At 40.4% G+C, this 16,238-nt stretch overlaps 1 protein-coding gene across 1 annotated transcript; it reads right to left on the bottom strand.

Moving 5' to 3' along the window:
* Window positions 1-10,935: 10,935 nt before the first annotated feature.
* On the bottom strand, window positions 10,936-13,923 carry tpbgb (trophoblast glycoprotein b). The gene has a single exon (XM_046045122.1). It carries the CDS (start codon window positions 13,446-13,448, stop codon window positions 12,309-12,311), a length of 1,140 nt encoding a protein of 379 aa, XP_045901078.1. The 5' UTR covers window positions 13,449-13,923; the 3' UTR covers window positions 10,936-12,308.
* Window positions 13,924-16,238: the final 2,315 nt, after the last annotated feature.

Here is a 16,238-nt window from a genome sequence, read left to right as displayed (position 1 = left end):
TATACATTTGAATACTCAAGTGAAGTACAACTACCTTAAAACTGTACTTAGCATAGTTTTTAAGCACAAGTATTCAGTTAATTTCTACTATCTACTAAAACAGCTGACATGTGAACAGCTGTTGTTCACATGTTTTTCCTCCTATTATTTCAAGTTCACACTTATAGTTATTACTGTATCTTACTATATTAAAATAACAAATGACTACTTTTACCGAGTGCACATTTCTTTGGCTTAATAAGTGGCAATCCTAGTAAAGCTAATAGTGCAGACTAAAGTTCAGTCTCTGGGATAAAGATCAATTAATTTAAATTGCACTTTACTCAAATACAACATAACACAGGCAGACAGTAATCAGACACCTGATACATGATGATTTCTAAAAGATAATTAACTATGTCAGAATTAAATCTACAATATGTAAATATTAAGGGAGGAAAAGGTTTTGTATTTCAGCACTGGGAGAAAAGTACATTGTGATCTCAAAATAACACACATTATTAAGCATGCTCTTACAGTAGCTACAATGCATGCAAATCAAAGGTCAAAGAATGAAATTAGGTTTTGAAACAGCCTAGAGATTTTTACTAGATGACTGTGGGTCTAGCAGGTCAAAACTGAAAGAGACCTGGTTGGAATAGAGTAGAAATGAACGTTAACATAAAGATCACCTTCTTCCTTTTTATCTACATATTCTCCATTAAATCACAGAGATATTTGTGTAACAATGCCCTACAGACATTGGCTGTAATCCAGATATTTTTGATTTACAAAGTTTGCAGTGGTTAGCACTGTCGCCTAACAGCAAGAAGGTTGGTGGCTTCGAGCCCTCGGTCGTCCCGGCCTTTCTGTGTGGAGTCTGCATGTTCTCCCCGTGTCAGCGTGGGTTCTCTACGGGTGCTCCGGCTTCCTCCCACCATCCAAAGACATGCGGACTATGTTAATTGGTGACTCTAAATTGTCCCTAGGTGTGCGTGTGACTGGTTGTTTGTGTATGTGTGGCCCTGTGGTGGATTGGTGACCTGTCCAGGGTGTACTCTGCCTTTCGCTCAGTGTCAGCTGGGATTGGCTCCCACCCCCGCGACCCTGTACGCAGGATAAGCGGTTGACGATGGATGGATGGATGGATGGATGGAAGTTTCATTTGAAATAAATGTTGTCTCTGAGGGAAAACAAAAACATAGAAGTTGAGAAAAAGATAAAGGGAGAGAAAGTATCAAGAGATATTAAGTACATCCATTCTGAAAACTGTAGTGACTTCACTATATACCTTTGTGGCTACTGAATTGACACCATAAATCACAGGGCCAGTTGTCAGATCAAATTTTTGGTTTGTGTATATCCCCACATTGTTAAAGGGATTTGCGAAAGAGCATGATAGATTAATCCCTCTGCACTTTTTATACTCCAGTGAATTACAAGAATTTGGTTTCATCAGGAGAAAGTGGATTTTCAGCTCAAAATGCCAAGTAGTGACAACTTGTGAACCAATGGGAAAGGTCTTAACCTGGTGTTGGAACTTACAAAGGTAATATGGAATATGTGAGCCTGCATGTAGAGTGGGCAGCACCTTACAAAAGCTAATTGAGTTTTTATCCTTCTCATCTTGGATTGGCTCATGTACAGAGGGGTAACCGGAGAGATCCTAATTGCCCAAAGCGTTGGCTTGTGGACTGTAATAGAGGTATCGTCAAGTGGGCTACTATCTGATATCTACATATGAAGCTCATGTTGCACAGCACTTTAAGAATATTGCATTTCATCTGTCGGGGGGCTGTCGGAGCATGTGAAACCTGTTTCATTATTCTCCAGCACTGCATCCAGACTGCTTTGCTGGCAAGGAGACCCTTCTCATTTCATACAGAGAATAGAATATGACAAAATGGAGCGCAGAGGGGCGGAACGCCGTACTTGACAACTTGTTGCCGAGATTGTAACTGGAGAAATGTGAATGTAAATATTTTAACATTCACTAAGGCTCCTGGGAAAGAGGGCTCCATTTGAGGTCTTGTACATTACACATAGGCTACATATGATATTGAAAGCTAACAAGGTATTGAGCCCTGAAACTGACAAAATGTTGTAACAAGTTATCAGACAATCCAAAATATTACTGAATAGCCTATATCAATATAATTTGAAATGGAGTGTAAAAATATTAATATAAATTGTAAGCTTTATACTTTTTCATTGACATAGTCAAAAAAAAAACCCTGTCCTAATGTTTTTTTCAGTTAGCTACCAGCTAAGGCTAATTCTCTTTTATAAACTACACCAACAAGTGCATGTAATGTTAATCATCCATGTACTGCTCTGCGCACTGCTGAAGCATTAGTCTGTTGTAATAACTCTTGTAACAGTAGCTAACACATATTTTAGTGGACAAGCTAACACACACAAAGTTAGCTAGCTAACACGACTTGTTTTGTACACAGACATCATGCTTTTATCTTCATTATTATCATTTATCTTTTAGTGCATGTGTCTTTTGTCATCAAGGACCACAATAGAAAAGAATCTGTCTTTGTTGTGCTATCTTAAACATTTAGTAGATGTGTGTGATTTAATGCCTCTTTTCTTATGCCAAATAATGTAAATTAGAAAGTCGTTTGTGGCTTTAGCTAGCTAAGTTTATTGTTAGCTTGCTGGCTAAAACGCTACAGGTAGGCTTACTGTTGAAGAGTTTAGTGATGCAGCTATTTATTTGGACCATAGGCATACAAAGATTTGGACTTACAAAAAATTGTAATATGGTGAGGAAAATGCAAAATAGATAAATGATCAAAAGTTAGCTGAAAAATAAAATGAGTGGTAAACATGAGTATTACATTTTACTTTTATCCAGAAAAAAAAAAACTCTCCTTGCTTTTCTAATTTTTCTAACCAACTGATTTGAGGTTAAAGGAAAAGCATAAAGCTTTGTATTTCGCTTCACATTACATTTAAATTATTTAACAGTAGGGACCTATAATTTATTGATAAAAGTCAAAAATATAACTGTATATAATTTTTCCTACATACTAAATCAGGTCGGCTGAATCAGTGAACTCTTTTAAGTCCCTTCTTAAAACTTTTATAGGAGAGCCTTTCTTGATTTGATTTGATTTTATTCTATTTTATATATATTAACTTTAAACATGTATTTTAATCTCTTAAGTGTTTGTTTTTATGTGCTCCATTGTCTTTGCACTTGTTAAAGCACTTTGTATGCATGTTGTCAGGTGGGTGCCCCATGACAAGGTGGGGTTATATTGTTTAATTGTGCTCCTTCTGAACTTTCCCCTTGGCTTGCGAAAATCCAGAATAAGTATGTAAATCAGCTGTAACATAGCCATGAAGAAAAGAAGAAAGTGTATTTCAAATATTCATGTACAAGACCAGGCCGATGCAGGTTTCCCGATCTGGCTGTAAAGTGCTTTGCAAAATTGTATCATTGGATTTAAATTGGATCATTTTAGGCAACATAACAAATTCCTCTATAAGAGCTGTAGCCGAAGGAGTTGAACCACTTTAAAACCTCTTGTACCAACAGATTAATGGCAGGAACACAACCTTTCATACTCTGTGTGGACCTTGTTACACCATTTCTTCAAGGCCTGCTTAGAATTCTAATTTAGAGGGGGAAAAACTACATGTTTTTAAATAGGGGTTTTGCATCACATGACCTTGTAAAAGCATTGCAGGGCGGACTGATCGAGCTCCTCCTGGCTGTCTTGTTGTCTCTGCTCCCGCTGCCTTGCTATGCTGAGGTCATTACTCACTGTGACACACTACGCTGATCTACATCATATTACTAAGCGTTTAATATCGTCCCTGCTGACCAAACGCCTTCGCACAACAACCACCAAGAGTACTACCAGGCTGTACTAAATACATAATCAAGATGGTTAAAATGCTTTCCCTAGCATAGTCCTCACACTGCTGTACTTCTTTTGGAAAACTTTTACATTTGGTTGATTAGTTATTGATCATCTCAGTACTTTGAATAAACACACACAATATGCAAACAAAATATTTTCCTTTGGTCTAAAGTGCCCAGAACTCAGTGTGACAAACAATACTCAGTTATTTATATGATTAAATTCTTTCCATTGCTGTAGTTATTTTGTCTTTACAAAATTGGAAAGAAAGTGCACACAAAGAACAGACAGCAACCAAGACAATTTTCCATACAGACCTGAGGCTACAGTTATACTCCTCTCTAAATTGGTTTCATTTATTTCTCTCTCTCTCTCTCTTTCTGAGGTACAGTACTACACCTCAGATTATATAAGAACCCCTCTAGCTTTGCCAGATGGCAAAAATCTGTCACTAAGCTGCCACGGTTTATTCGGACACGAGGGGGAAAATAAACATGTTCACTTGTTCTTGTTTGTGGCTCCTCTCCTAAATGTGGAGAGGAAATGTACACCTCAAGTGGGGTTTAGGTTGGAGCGTATCCACATGGAAATTTTAACATGAAGTGCCTGTTGCTTAGAGGGGCTGGATTTACATAAAGAAAGACTACTACTGTGTCCCCCATTCTGTCTTTATGACTTAAGCTAACGTCTATTTTTAGTGCTTTCACCCCTGGAGTCTTCTTTAAAGAGAGACATGATGAAGAGAGCAGCATAAACACTGACATGAAAGGAACAGATTTTGGGGAATATACTTAGGTGCCATCTTGATAGCTGGGAAGATTGATACCATTCACATAATATCTGTCTCTAAAAATAAATCTACAGCTTGGACATGTTTAGCTTGGCTATCTTCCTGCCAGCATATCCAAAGCTAATTAATCAACGCATTGTATGTTTGTAATCTGCACAAAAACAGAAATGTAGAAATGACAAGTTGTGTATGTTGCGTATGTGTTGGACTATTTCTTGGCTGGGTGCAGAGAATTCCTGAACCTCAACTCAAATAATGAATGAAATTGCAATACATCAGGAATATTTTGCAAGGACATAAGCAATTGGAAAAAATGCCTCAAACGGTGAATATTCCAATAACAATGCCAGATCTATTTTAATCTTCACACACAAAATAAATTCTATTTTACATTTCTCAGTTAAGACATAAGAGGAAATAATGATTAAAGTAGTTGCCTATTTATTTAATTGCATTTGTAAATACACAATGTGGAACATACAAAAAGAAGCAAAAAAATAGTAGATATACATAAATGTACACCAGAAGTGCCACGTTCTTGTGTCATTGATCATAAATAACACACAGCAATGGTAGTGTTATGACCTGGCTCAAAAGGCCACAACAAAAGGGAGAAACATCAAGGTAAAAGTTTAACAAAATATGTTTATTTAAACCAAAGTTAACCAAATTTCAGAAGTATTTCAAACTAACATTAAAGTATGAGGTATGTGGTCTGTGGTTTCAGTAGTGTCTGTGCAGGATGATGGTGGCATGAATGTATGTATGAAGGTGTTGTAGTATGCAAAACAAGATAAATACCACAATGCAATAGTCCAACCAAAGAAAACCAAACTAAATGGGAAACCAGGGAGCCGGCCCGCAGGGAGGTCTGACCTGGCCTCCACAGCAGCCTACTTGCAGAATGAGAAGACAGCCCCAAATACTCTACAGGGCAATTAGCCCAGGTGCCCAGAGTTACTGCAATCAGCTGTTCCTCTAGGAGAAGGGAGAGAGAGGGCGAGAGAGCAAGACAAGCCACACCCACTCATGACCCCATAGGGCGTCACAGTAGCAAATTATATAATTAAGTAAATATATACGTGGCCTAAACACAGTGTTTTCCCCTACAGTCTTATATTTACATTTCTTTGTATAACTGCTGCAGTGATATTACACCTATTACTAAGATAGTGGTTATGCAGCTAACTGATCCTGGCTTCACACATTGAATATAAAAGTGATTAAAGGTAAGTGATTAGTGATCAGACATTGTAAATAGAGCCAAAATAGCAACTGTGTGACTTGTTTACTCAGGACTGTGTGGATTTGATTATGACCCAGTATGAACACAAAGACAGTTTAACTGGACAGTAGAGTAACATTTTTCCATGAGCTCAGAGGTGAAGGTGTTATCTGGTCCAGATCAGTTTCCCCCCGGTTTCCAGACTACCCAATCCATATAGTAGCAGTTTAATAATAATAATAATTGAATGTTTTAAATTTAGCTTCCTTTCTCCCAGCCTCATTGTTGTTATCACTATCGTCATTAATTGGTCCAATACCGAGGACCTGTGGTAGTTTAATCATTAACACTCTTCATTATCAGTCTATAAGGATGATTAACACCAGACACCCATCCTGACAGTCTGCTGATCTGATAATTACTTGAAAAAAATGTGACCAAAAACACACATTACATGAATATTTAGAATAAACCACTGAGGCAAGAGACTTAGCTGGAAGAATATATTACCTGTTTTTGTGCAAATATGAACAGCTGTAAAAACTTAGAGGTGGGTTATGGGATTCTGGAGAAATCCAGTACCATGACAAATACCATAATATAGAGCGTACAACAACACAGCAAGTGAACTAACTAACATTAGCTAGATTGTGGGTTAGCAAACTGTCACTATAGTTGCACATGCAGAGAGGACGAGACAGTCACAGAACCAGCACACTTGCTCCAGACAACGATATTCACAACTCTCCTGCTAGCTAACATCACAACAACAACAAACTAAGCTGTCCTTGGCCGAGTCATTTAAATTTACCTGACACAAATCATAGCTGTAATAGTGTTGTGCAGGCCACTTTGTTTGTTTCCAGTTTACAGAGCCTGGGCTGTGTTCAAACACCGGACTGTCTTCTTCTTCTTCTTTCAGCGTGCACACAGAACAGACAGCTAGCGGATCGTGAGGTGTTATCCGCTGAATTTGACAAAAAGACGTTTATTGGATTATAATATATACCCCGCTTTTAAGGCCAGCAATCTTTACAGGATGCCCGTCAGGATATCAGCTCATTTAAGAAACAAATTAGTCTAAAAACACTTCATTTTCTGCGAGCACTTGATGGTTGAGCCCAGCATCAGATGTCGGATACATTAATCAGTTTCTAGTGGTTTTAAAATGCAGTAGAAAGGCTACATGTGTCGCTCATGTTGCAGACATTACAAGAAGCAGGCTGTTTCAAGTTTGAGTTCAAAGAAAATGTATTGAAGGGAAACACTTTTGAGACTGGCCCATTGATCAGATTTACTATTGAGTGCTGACAAATCAACCCTGAAAGCATTCATGTGTGCCTGATAGATTGTTAGCTGTGAACTCAGATGTAACACTTTATTTACTATTTTGAGTGAAGACTGACTTTTTAAGACTTTGAGATTTATCTAACAGTCTGACCTCTAGATTCATAAGATTGAAATTATACTGAACCGCTCTGATGTAACCTTGTTTATTTTGGTGTGTGGTTTCATTAGATTTTCTTACTATGAAGATTCTAGTTGCCTACTCACAACACTGAGCACGCACGGGAGCATGTGATCTACCAGGAACACAGGACAATTTTGGTATCATAATCAAGATATGTTGATAGGACATACATTTTTCTTTCTGAAAAGTCTTCCAAGAGTAAAGGTCACCCAGGAAAGGTCAGTATGTTATTAACATTTTACACCCTCAACCATGCAGTTACTCAACATTCTTTAAAAACAAACAAGTAACCTTACCTGGCCCTCAGTGTGAGGAATTTTACACATAAAATGGTAATTCTTAGTATGGATTTTGACATTTCACATCACATTGAGTTGTCTTTGTACAAGTACAGCAAGCAAAGCCACCAGATATCATAGCCTGAGCCATAATGCTGCATCTGCCTCCTGATTCTCTCCCATCTCTGCATTTCCCCATATCTGTCCCTCAAGCACATGTGGCAGATGCTGCACCGCCGAGCTCACTCGGAGAGGACGGAGCGCTGTCAGCTCAGATCCGTCTTCCTTTAGGAGGGAGCTTGTTCATTAAGCCCAACATGGCTCTACAGGAGCCGGGCTTCCACTACACGCTCATGTACGGCATCATAAATCCACATAAAAGGAGCCGAGGCATCTCATGTGGAGGGAGGTTGCAAAAGTGGTGGATGAAGGGGTTGATGACATGTAGTCCAGGCTGTCAGTGCCCAGGGAACAACTGCATACCCACTATATCCACAGGATCAGGCGCAACGGTGGCATGTCAGAGAGATTGCTTTGTTAAATGATCTTAATCATAATTCAGTCTACAACGAATGCCCTGTATAACTGCTATATACGTAACCAGGGTTTTTTTCTAAGGGAAAGGTCAGTGGCTGGGGCCACTTGCCAGGTGTTTGTGGAGCAGCAGACCAGTGCGGTGCGGTGAATGTAATTACGCCACTCCAGCAATCTGATAACCTGCTAGTCTGTCTCTCAACACTAGGAAAGTGCACTGGCATATTAAATGTGGCTCAACAAATGTGGTTGTGAGTGCGGAGCAGTGTCTGTATGTGCAGAGGTAGGGTAGGGCCACTGGGTGAGACAGGGTTTGAATGATAATCGGGTTGGTTTTGAAGGCCAGCATGTTTTTCAACTGTACATGCGCGACTATTCAGTACTTTTAAATTTGACAAATTTCATCCAAAAGAGTTTCAAATATTCTGTTTTGTTTGAAAGACTTCCATCACTAAATCTCACCATTAAAAAGGATAGGTTCAGGTTTTTTTAAGTCTATCTAAATGTAGTAGGCTACTCACTTGCCAATATTTACAAAGTTCAGGTGGAGTCGGTGTAGGTGTCCTGGTGGACTTTTTATATAGGCCTGCCATTTAAAGGTAAATAATGCACTTTGGTGCGTTTGCTTCATATATGTGGTTGTGTTGGTGCTTTAACTATACTCATTTATATTTCATACCCCTCTTGGAACAGCAGACAGGGATGAGACTTTTGTTCGGGGCTTCTCCTGAGGCTGATACACCCATTGTCTCGAAGGAGGCACCGCCTTAAAGTCTAAAGACAGGGAACAAAAGTCTCCCGTGTGCAGTTAAAGCCATAGATTACATGAAAAATTGTTCGATAATTGGCTGCGGCCTTGCTCTGCGAGATGGACAGTGAACTGGCTGGAGCTAAAATGAGGCTTAAGATATGTGAGTTGTCAAAATCAAGTGGGGATCTCCGAGAGGTTTTTTTTTTGTACCTTTTAGTGTTTCTTTTGACAGTGTTTCCTTGTTGAGCTGCAGGGAGGCATAGTAACACAAGGATGAACTTTTGGTCATCAAAAATACTTTGCAAGATCCCCACCTGATTTGTCTAACTCTGCTGACTGCTGAAGCCTCATACTAGCTGTGGCTGAAGTAAGGATTTTATTTTTTTTATTGAACATTGCACAAGAAGGCTTCACTTCACAGCCAGTAAATATAGGCATGTGAGTATTGTGTAAGCCTTTAAAGCCACAGCAAAAACAATAAAGCACATTCATGCTTATTTAATTATCAGGGGCTCCAAATGACCATAAGTTTAATATTAATTACAGTACAAGAATGACTCTCAGTTTATCCATTGTCCTAATGGTGAATGACACTCATTCAACATCTGCTTTAACAACAGATAAATTAAAAAAAAGAAGAAAAAAAATCAACCTCACGGATGTAATGCAATACACCGAGGTGAGGGACTGCTCTGACAAAAGAGTAGCCATGGAATGAAAGCATTGTGTCTGTCTGTAATCATAATAGTCGTGCCTCAGTAGGTCAGATAAACAACAAAGTAGAGGAGACAAAACATGACTCAGTATCTGCAACAAAGCCAGTGTTTAGTGGCAAGAACAAACATCAGTCCTGCTTCCGCCCTAACAGACAGCTGAGAGTGTCCAGGGAGCTGCATCTCAACTGACACCCATAAGTCAATGGCCGGCTGTTTAGACGTCGAAGCTGTTTGGAGACTAGTGTTAACAAGCACAAAGGGGGGTGCTTGACAGAACAGAAAGCACTCTCCACACTCATTTGTTTGATTCTTCTTCCTTTTCAACTATTCACTCTCTCGCTTGTCTTGTCTCTTTTTTTATCCCCCCCCCTGACTGTAATTACACCTGCTCTGCCAAGCGTAGCTCGAGGTGTGGCTGGGCAAAATCACTTGCTAATATGTATCTGCAGTGTGTGAGGAGGAGGACTTCTCACCGGCGGTCTCTGTGGAAACATTAGGTTATAAGTAGCCTCCACCTGTATGTCCCCTCCTGGGACAAAGAGGTAAGGAAACCTCACTTTGGGGAATTCAGTGTGTGCCTGTGACGTGAGGCCTTCCATTTTCAAAATGAACCTGCAAAATCAAAATCATACGAGGATATCAGAGAGCCAGAAATATAGGTCTGATCATCAGAGCGGAAGCCTGAGAAAGACACCACAGAGCCAATGAGAATAATAATCCTGTAAAAAAAAAAAAATGTAGCATACAACTACACACTCCTGCTTATCTCTGAGACCGGCAATGCTGTTTTTGAACAAACTTCTCCTAGACAGAGAGATTTCCAGGAGGGAGTGTGAAATGTGTGTCGACACTTCTTCAGCTTTCATAGACAGTTGAGCGGCTGCTCTGTTTTTCTGCAGGAGACACACAGAGCATTAAAATCTGCCAGAACACCACACCAGACAGATAGTGTTACACAGCACTTCCCTTCCTCATGTCAAGCGAGCGTAATCAGACACATCCAGAGACAATCAGAATTATGGCGGTTGCAGAATTAAGTTCAAGTTTTTCATACTGAAAGACAAAAGGCGTGCTAGGACGACGCACAACTGCTAGATGCAGTGAGGGGAAGTCTGTGCAGGAGTCATGCTGTTACACTACAAATTACGTGTAGCTTCTGGCTATGCAAGGCCAGTTGTTAAGAGATGGCGTGTGTTTGTGCGAAAGAGTGAGCGCTGGAGGAAGAGGGACATTATTGTCTAGATGTTCTTCAAAAAGCTTACAGTCATTCCTGTGTGCAGACACAACAAACATCTTCATTAATTTAGACAGCAACATGCATGGTATACTCTCCCACGCATTCATTATTGATCACTACTATACTGGATGGCATGAAAAACATCAACTGACAGGTAGAAACACTAATTGAAAACACTTTTTCCAAGGATGCTAGTTCCCCTAACACAGGCTTACATGAAAAGTAAAGCCGCTTGAGCTCATTTGCATAATACCTCTGTGTGCCCCATGAGAATCACAGGTTCAGTTTGCATTTTGATTAGCATGTCCCACGAAAGAGAATATACCACCCCCCCCCCCAACAGTTTTTGGAGCTGGAGTATATTGAAAGGCTTTCAGTGTTTCACTCTACTGGTAGGGGCTGTTGGATGTGAAACCTGCCCACTGGCTGCAGCTCACAGACTTTATTTTTGGGGAATTTGCTGAGGAGCCACGGATCTTAATCAGATTCACAGCAGGAAGCAAATTGGACATACAAGTTGACTACTATCATCATCTACAGCCCGACACATCATTTATATTCAGTCAGCACGCCTGCTAATCTACTTCTAAATTTGACTTCATTTCCCACCGCAGCAACTCACTTGTTAACAGAAAATAGCGCCTGAACTGTTGCAGTAGAGATGTAAATGACGAAAGTGCCGACGTTTCACACATTGTTGAACTCGCTGACAACTGGAATAAGGTTTTAGGGTTTGTCAAGCGCTCGCTGGGGCACCGCCTCAGGAAGGAGCGTCTCCCCTGTGTGATCACATTCTTCAGTCTGAAGATTAAATAGGTCCTTAGTCGAGACAGATGCCAGCAATCCAGAGGCATTTTATTTAGCTGATTATCTTCACAGAAAAAAGGAGCAATTACATCCACCTACTAAATCCGAAAACTATGCAATGTGCACCATAATCATTCAAAAAAGGCATACTGTATATCACAACTTCACATATTAAAAAAAACAAACTCAAGCAGTATAGCATTTCTCTGCAGAGGCATAATGAGGATGCAATGACCAGCAGCTTATGTGTTTTGCCAGGTATTCTTTCACTTTAAAGTCAATGTACTCCATTCGTATTATCCTTTAGGGAACGTAAAAATAGAACATATCACTCTTTGCAGCTCTCCAAAAACAAAACACAAAAAAAAAAAACAAACTTTACCATAATTCATTGTCCATGCAATGTTACACGGAAGAAATACAGTTGACATCACAGCTGCCAGGTGCTTTTATAGGACATGCAGCAATGGTTGAATGGTGGTCGTGAGACGGGTTAATCAGGAGCCATGACATGTGTCAAATCTGAATTGCATCATGAGGAGAAAGTGGGGAAGGGGAGGAAGACTTTCATGCAAATCTTAACAGTTATATGTCACTTAATATCTCACTGCAGGGTCCCAGACAGTGTCCCATCCTCTCTCACACATCCGAATTGATGCTCAGGTTGGCCAAGCGTGGGTCAGAGTTTATCTCATACCTGTAATGGTACCCTTCCATGTGGTCCCTACATGCATCCCGGATGTTGTAAATCCACCGCTTGATGCCTTTTCTGTTCAGGTAGAGCACCAGCAGGAATATGACGCCAATCAGAGCCAGCACCAGCCCCAGGAAAACATAAGAAGTCTCCAGCACGCCCTCCATGTCGCCCGAACACTTAAGCTGCGACTGCTCCACCTGCAGGAGCGGCTGGCGTCTCAGGCCCTTGGGGTCGGCACAGGTGAGGTTCCGCCTGTCAGAGACCTGAGAGGAGTTTTTCAGCCACAACAGCATGTCCTCGATGAAGCAGTCGCAGCGCCAGGGGTTCCCAGCCAGCTGGATGCGGAGACCAGGCTTTAAGCTTAACTCTGCCAGGGTGGTGGTGGGCAGATACCTCAGGCTGTTGTCCCTCAGGTCAAGGTCACGCAGAGGAGGCACATTCAGCGTCCCGTTCTGAATGGAGATGATGGAGCTGTTCTGCAGGCTGAGGTTGGCCAGGTTGGGGAGGCTGGTGAATGTGTCGTCTGGAAGAATCACAAGGTCATTGTTGGACAGGTCCAAGGCTGTCAGCTGGTGGAGGTTTCCACTCTGTAGGACGCTTATGTCCACATCCGTGGAGGAATGATTGTGAAAACACCTACTCAGGTTCAAGACCTGCAGTGTATTATTATCAAGGAAAGCTCTTTCACTTAAATACTGAATTTTGTTGTTGCTCAGGTCCAGCCGCACAAGGTTTGGCAAGTTGTCAAATGCCTTTGCATCCACAGACTCCATCTCATTCCCACTGAGATGGAGATCTGTTAACAGTTCCAGGCGGGTTGGGAAGGAGTCCACACTAATGCGGGAAATGTTGTTTCCTGTGACGAACAGGACTTTGGTATTGGTCGGTAAAGAGCGCGGAATTGCGTCCAAGTCCTGGTTTTGGCATTTCACAGTTTGTGAGAAGCACAAACATTTGTCCGGACAGCCGTGACAGGACAGTACGACCGCGAGTAGGAAGAGCAGATGCATCAATCCGGAGTTGTATGTTCTCCCTCGGATCTCTCCGCGGTTACTTCCACCCGACGTGCTCAAAAGGCGCATCTTGGGCTTTACAAATCTGTCGGCGCAGACCGTGCGTAAAGATTGCTTTACAACAATCCAACTCAATCACCACTTTGTTCTTCCAAGGGGAGCAAGGGAAAGTTTTTCAACTATGTTTACCGCCTTTATCCCTTCGAAAAGTGCTCCCAGTTCTAACTCAGACTCCATATAACTATCCCCAAAACATCCTGGTTTAGGATAAGTCTACATTTCCTTGAAGATGAAGGTGATGTGGGCGAATTCAACCCGCAAACTTCTAGCCTATCCTCTTCGTTTGTTTCACAGACGTCACGCTTATAGCTTATATTAAAAAAAAAGCTCCAGCCCCGGCAAAACAATTTAGTCCGATGCAGAATGTTACAATAACTTACTCGGGCAACTGGTTCCGAAACCAGACAATGCTCCCTGTTTCCCAAAGGTGTCGCGTAGTACATGCGTACTTCCAGCCTACCGTTCTCCTAAACGTAAGGAGAGTCTGGAGGGAAAGAAAGACGAAACACAGCAGCATAGTGCAGACCATTGGAAGGAGGGAACATACCATTGTTCAGCAAAAGGGGGGTGGACAGAAAATTCCCAAGTTTATTTTGATTTTAACGTAACCTCTGCACCCATGGTGATGTCACACAGGATTTTTTATATTGATCTCAACTTGATTGTCAAACATATAATTGTGAAAATCGCAACCAGTTTGCCTAAAAATGACCTGGCCCGGTTGCTTGGGGTCCAGAGACCTCCAGGGGCCCCTGAGGGAGCTCCAGTGACGCCCTAAGATGAGGCTGCAGTCTGTTTAATACAGTGTAGTGAAATATCCCCGACCAGAGATTTACACAAAAGTAATGATAACTTGATGATAGCGCCATGCTTTATCATTATCAATGACAAACACATTTTTTGGTAATGTTCCTGTGGGAACACCAGTCTGATCTATTACTGTAGGCCTTTCCATATCTAATCCAGTTCAACAGAAAATCCATTTGATAAATCAGTCTCAGTGAAAAACACACATAGCCTAAAGAAATTGAGAAGACAAAAAAGGGGAAACACATTAATCACTTGATCCACTGATATTGTCACATTACTGAAGCAATTATTTATTATTTAGGAAAGCCACAATCCCTTTTAGGATCCTTGAGGGTGATAAACGTACCATACATATACCAACATTGTCAAGCCGCATTGCATGTCTACATAATTCAGAATCAGGCACACAACAAACTAAGATAAGAGCAAAGAAAAGATGACTTGTAATCATTTGGATGAACGTGCCTGGCTTGGATTTGAGGTAAAGCTTCAAACAAATTTCTCATAAATTCAGAGGTTCGTCCGTTTATACAAGCTGTCCTTTTTAATACAAAACAAAACTTTTTCCATTTTCACGGGAAATATATACTGTGTCACATGGGATGTTGAAAGGGTGTGGTTGTTTGTCATTAATTATGTGTTCAGTGACCTCAAATGCTCCTTGGAAATGGTTTAAGGGGGCCAAAAATATAACTTTCTTTACCCATAAATGGTAACACTATTTTATATTTTGAACGCATTCTCTCCATTGTCATGTCTGCCCTTAACAAAATGTTCTCAGGTTTTGGTCCATGGGATGGGACCAAAGGTTTATTTAATGGGTGTACTGCTTAGTTTTACTGGCGCAAAGAAAAGTTTAGTAACTCTTGGATCTTAATGTGAAAGGAATGCAAGTTCTAGTTTTCCCCTAAGCATTGTGCAATACAGTTTTTTGGCAGCGTCACAGTTTTTTGTGAATAATTTCCTCAACCAAATGATGAGGAAAACAGTGAAAGATTTGCCAGTCTCAGGGGTTAAATAACATTATATAATTTTAGAAAACAATGCAATCTGCATGTCCACATTTCTTTCTGAGAAATGAGGAGATGGAGATTGTGCAGTGAAAGCATTGTCTGCTGGATTGTGCAGCATTATACTGCTAAGAAGCAAAACTATGGATGTGTTCATGCGTGGATGGCCGTGCTCATCAATATGTCATATTTGGAAACCCTGGTGTAGATCCCAGTGTAACCCTACCTTTACCATCCTTTGACCTCTTCATATTCTTAACCCGGGTCAGTCAATGTGCCAGTCACCTGAGTAATTCCATGAAACCTGGATCGAGGCTGAACGTGATACTCTTCCCAAAGTTAACTATGAAACTATTCTGACATGATGTTCTTCTTGTGGAGGATCTTCCAACTTTTTACACGCACCTTTCATGTCCACTCACGCACAACCTTGTGTGGACATATGTGCTCAAACTTTTTAATTTCCTATAAAAGGAACATACCATTATTTTGTCACAGAAATTATTTTAAAAGCACTATTAAACTTCCTCTCTGCTTCTTTTGCTCTTAATTGAATCTAAGAGGAAATATAAGACAATTTTGTGGGATAATAAATGTCTGCCCATTAAACATTTGTGCTATTTTGAAGAATAACATGTTACTGCCGAGTCACACATGAGGTGAAAAATGTAACACCTGTAAATGAATCTTCTTGTATCATTCAAGCTTCAATTACAAGGTATATATTATATAGGAATATTATATACACAATTTTAAACGTTTTAGTTATTTTATCATCTTGTTTTCTAAAATGTTGTTATTTTATAATTATGTTTATAAAATAAAAAATAAAATATCGTATGACATCATAGATGCAGCAACAGTCCACTGCAACAAATGCCCACAAAAACGAACCAATAGAATTTTGGGATGTGCACACCCTGACCAATCAGAAGTCTCGACACTAGCGAGTGGGTTTTTTTTTTTTTACTTACCCAAC

The sequence above is a fragment of the Micropterus dolomieu genome, linkage group LG03, assembly GCF_021292245.1.
Source record: "Micropterus dolomieu isolate WLL.071019.BEF.003 ecotype Adirondacks linkage group LG03, ASM2129224v1, whole genome shotgun sequence".
In the NCBI taxonomy this organism is placed as follows: domain Eukaryota; kingdom Metazoa; phylum Chordata; class Actinopteri; order Centrarchiformes; family Centrarchidae; genus Micropterus; species Micropterus dolomieu.
This window is presented reverse-complemented; position numbering and strand designations above follow the sequence as displayed.

Bases quoted from the DNA above. Each gene is read 5' to 3' on its own strand.
- tpbgb (XM_046045122.1), bottom strand. From the start codon at position 13,448: ATGCGCCTTTTGAGCACGTCGGGTGGAAGTAACCGCGGAGAGATCCGA.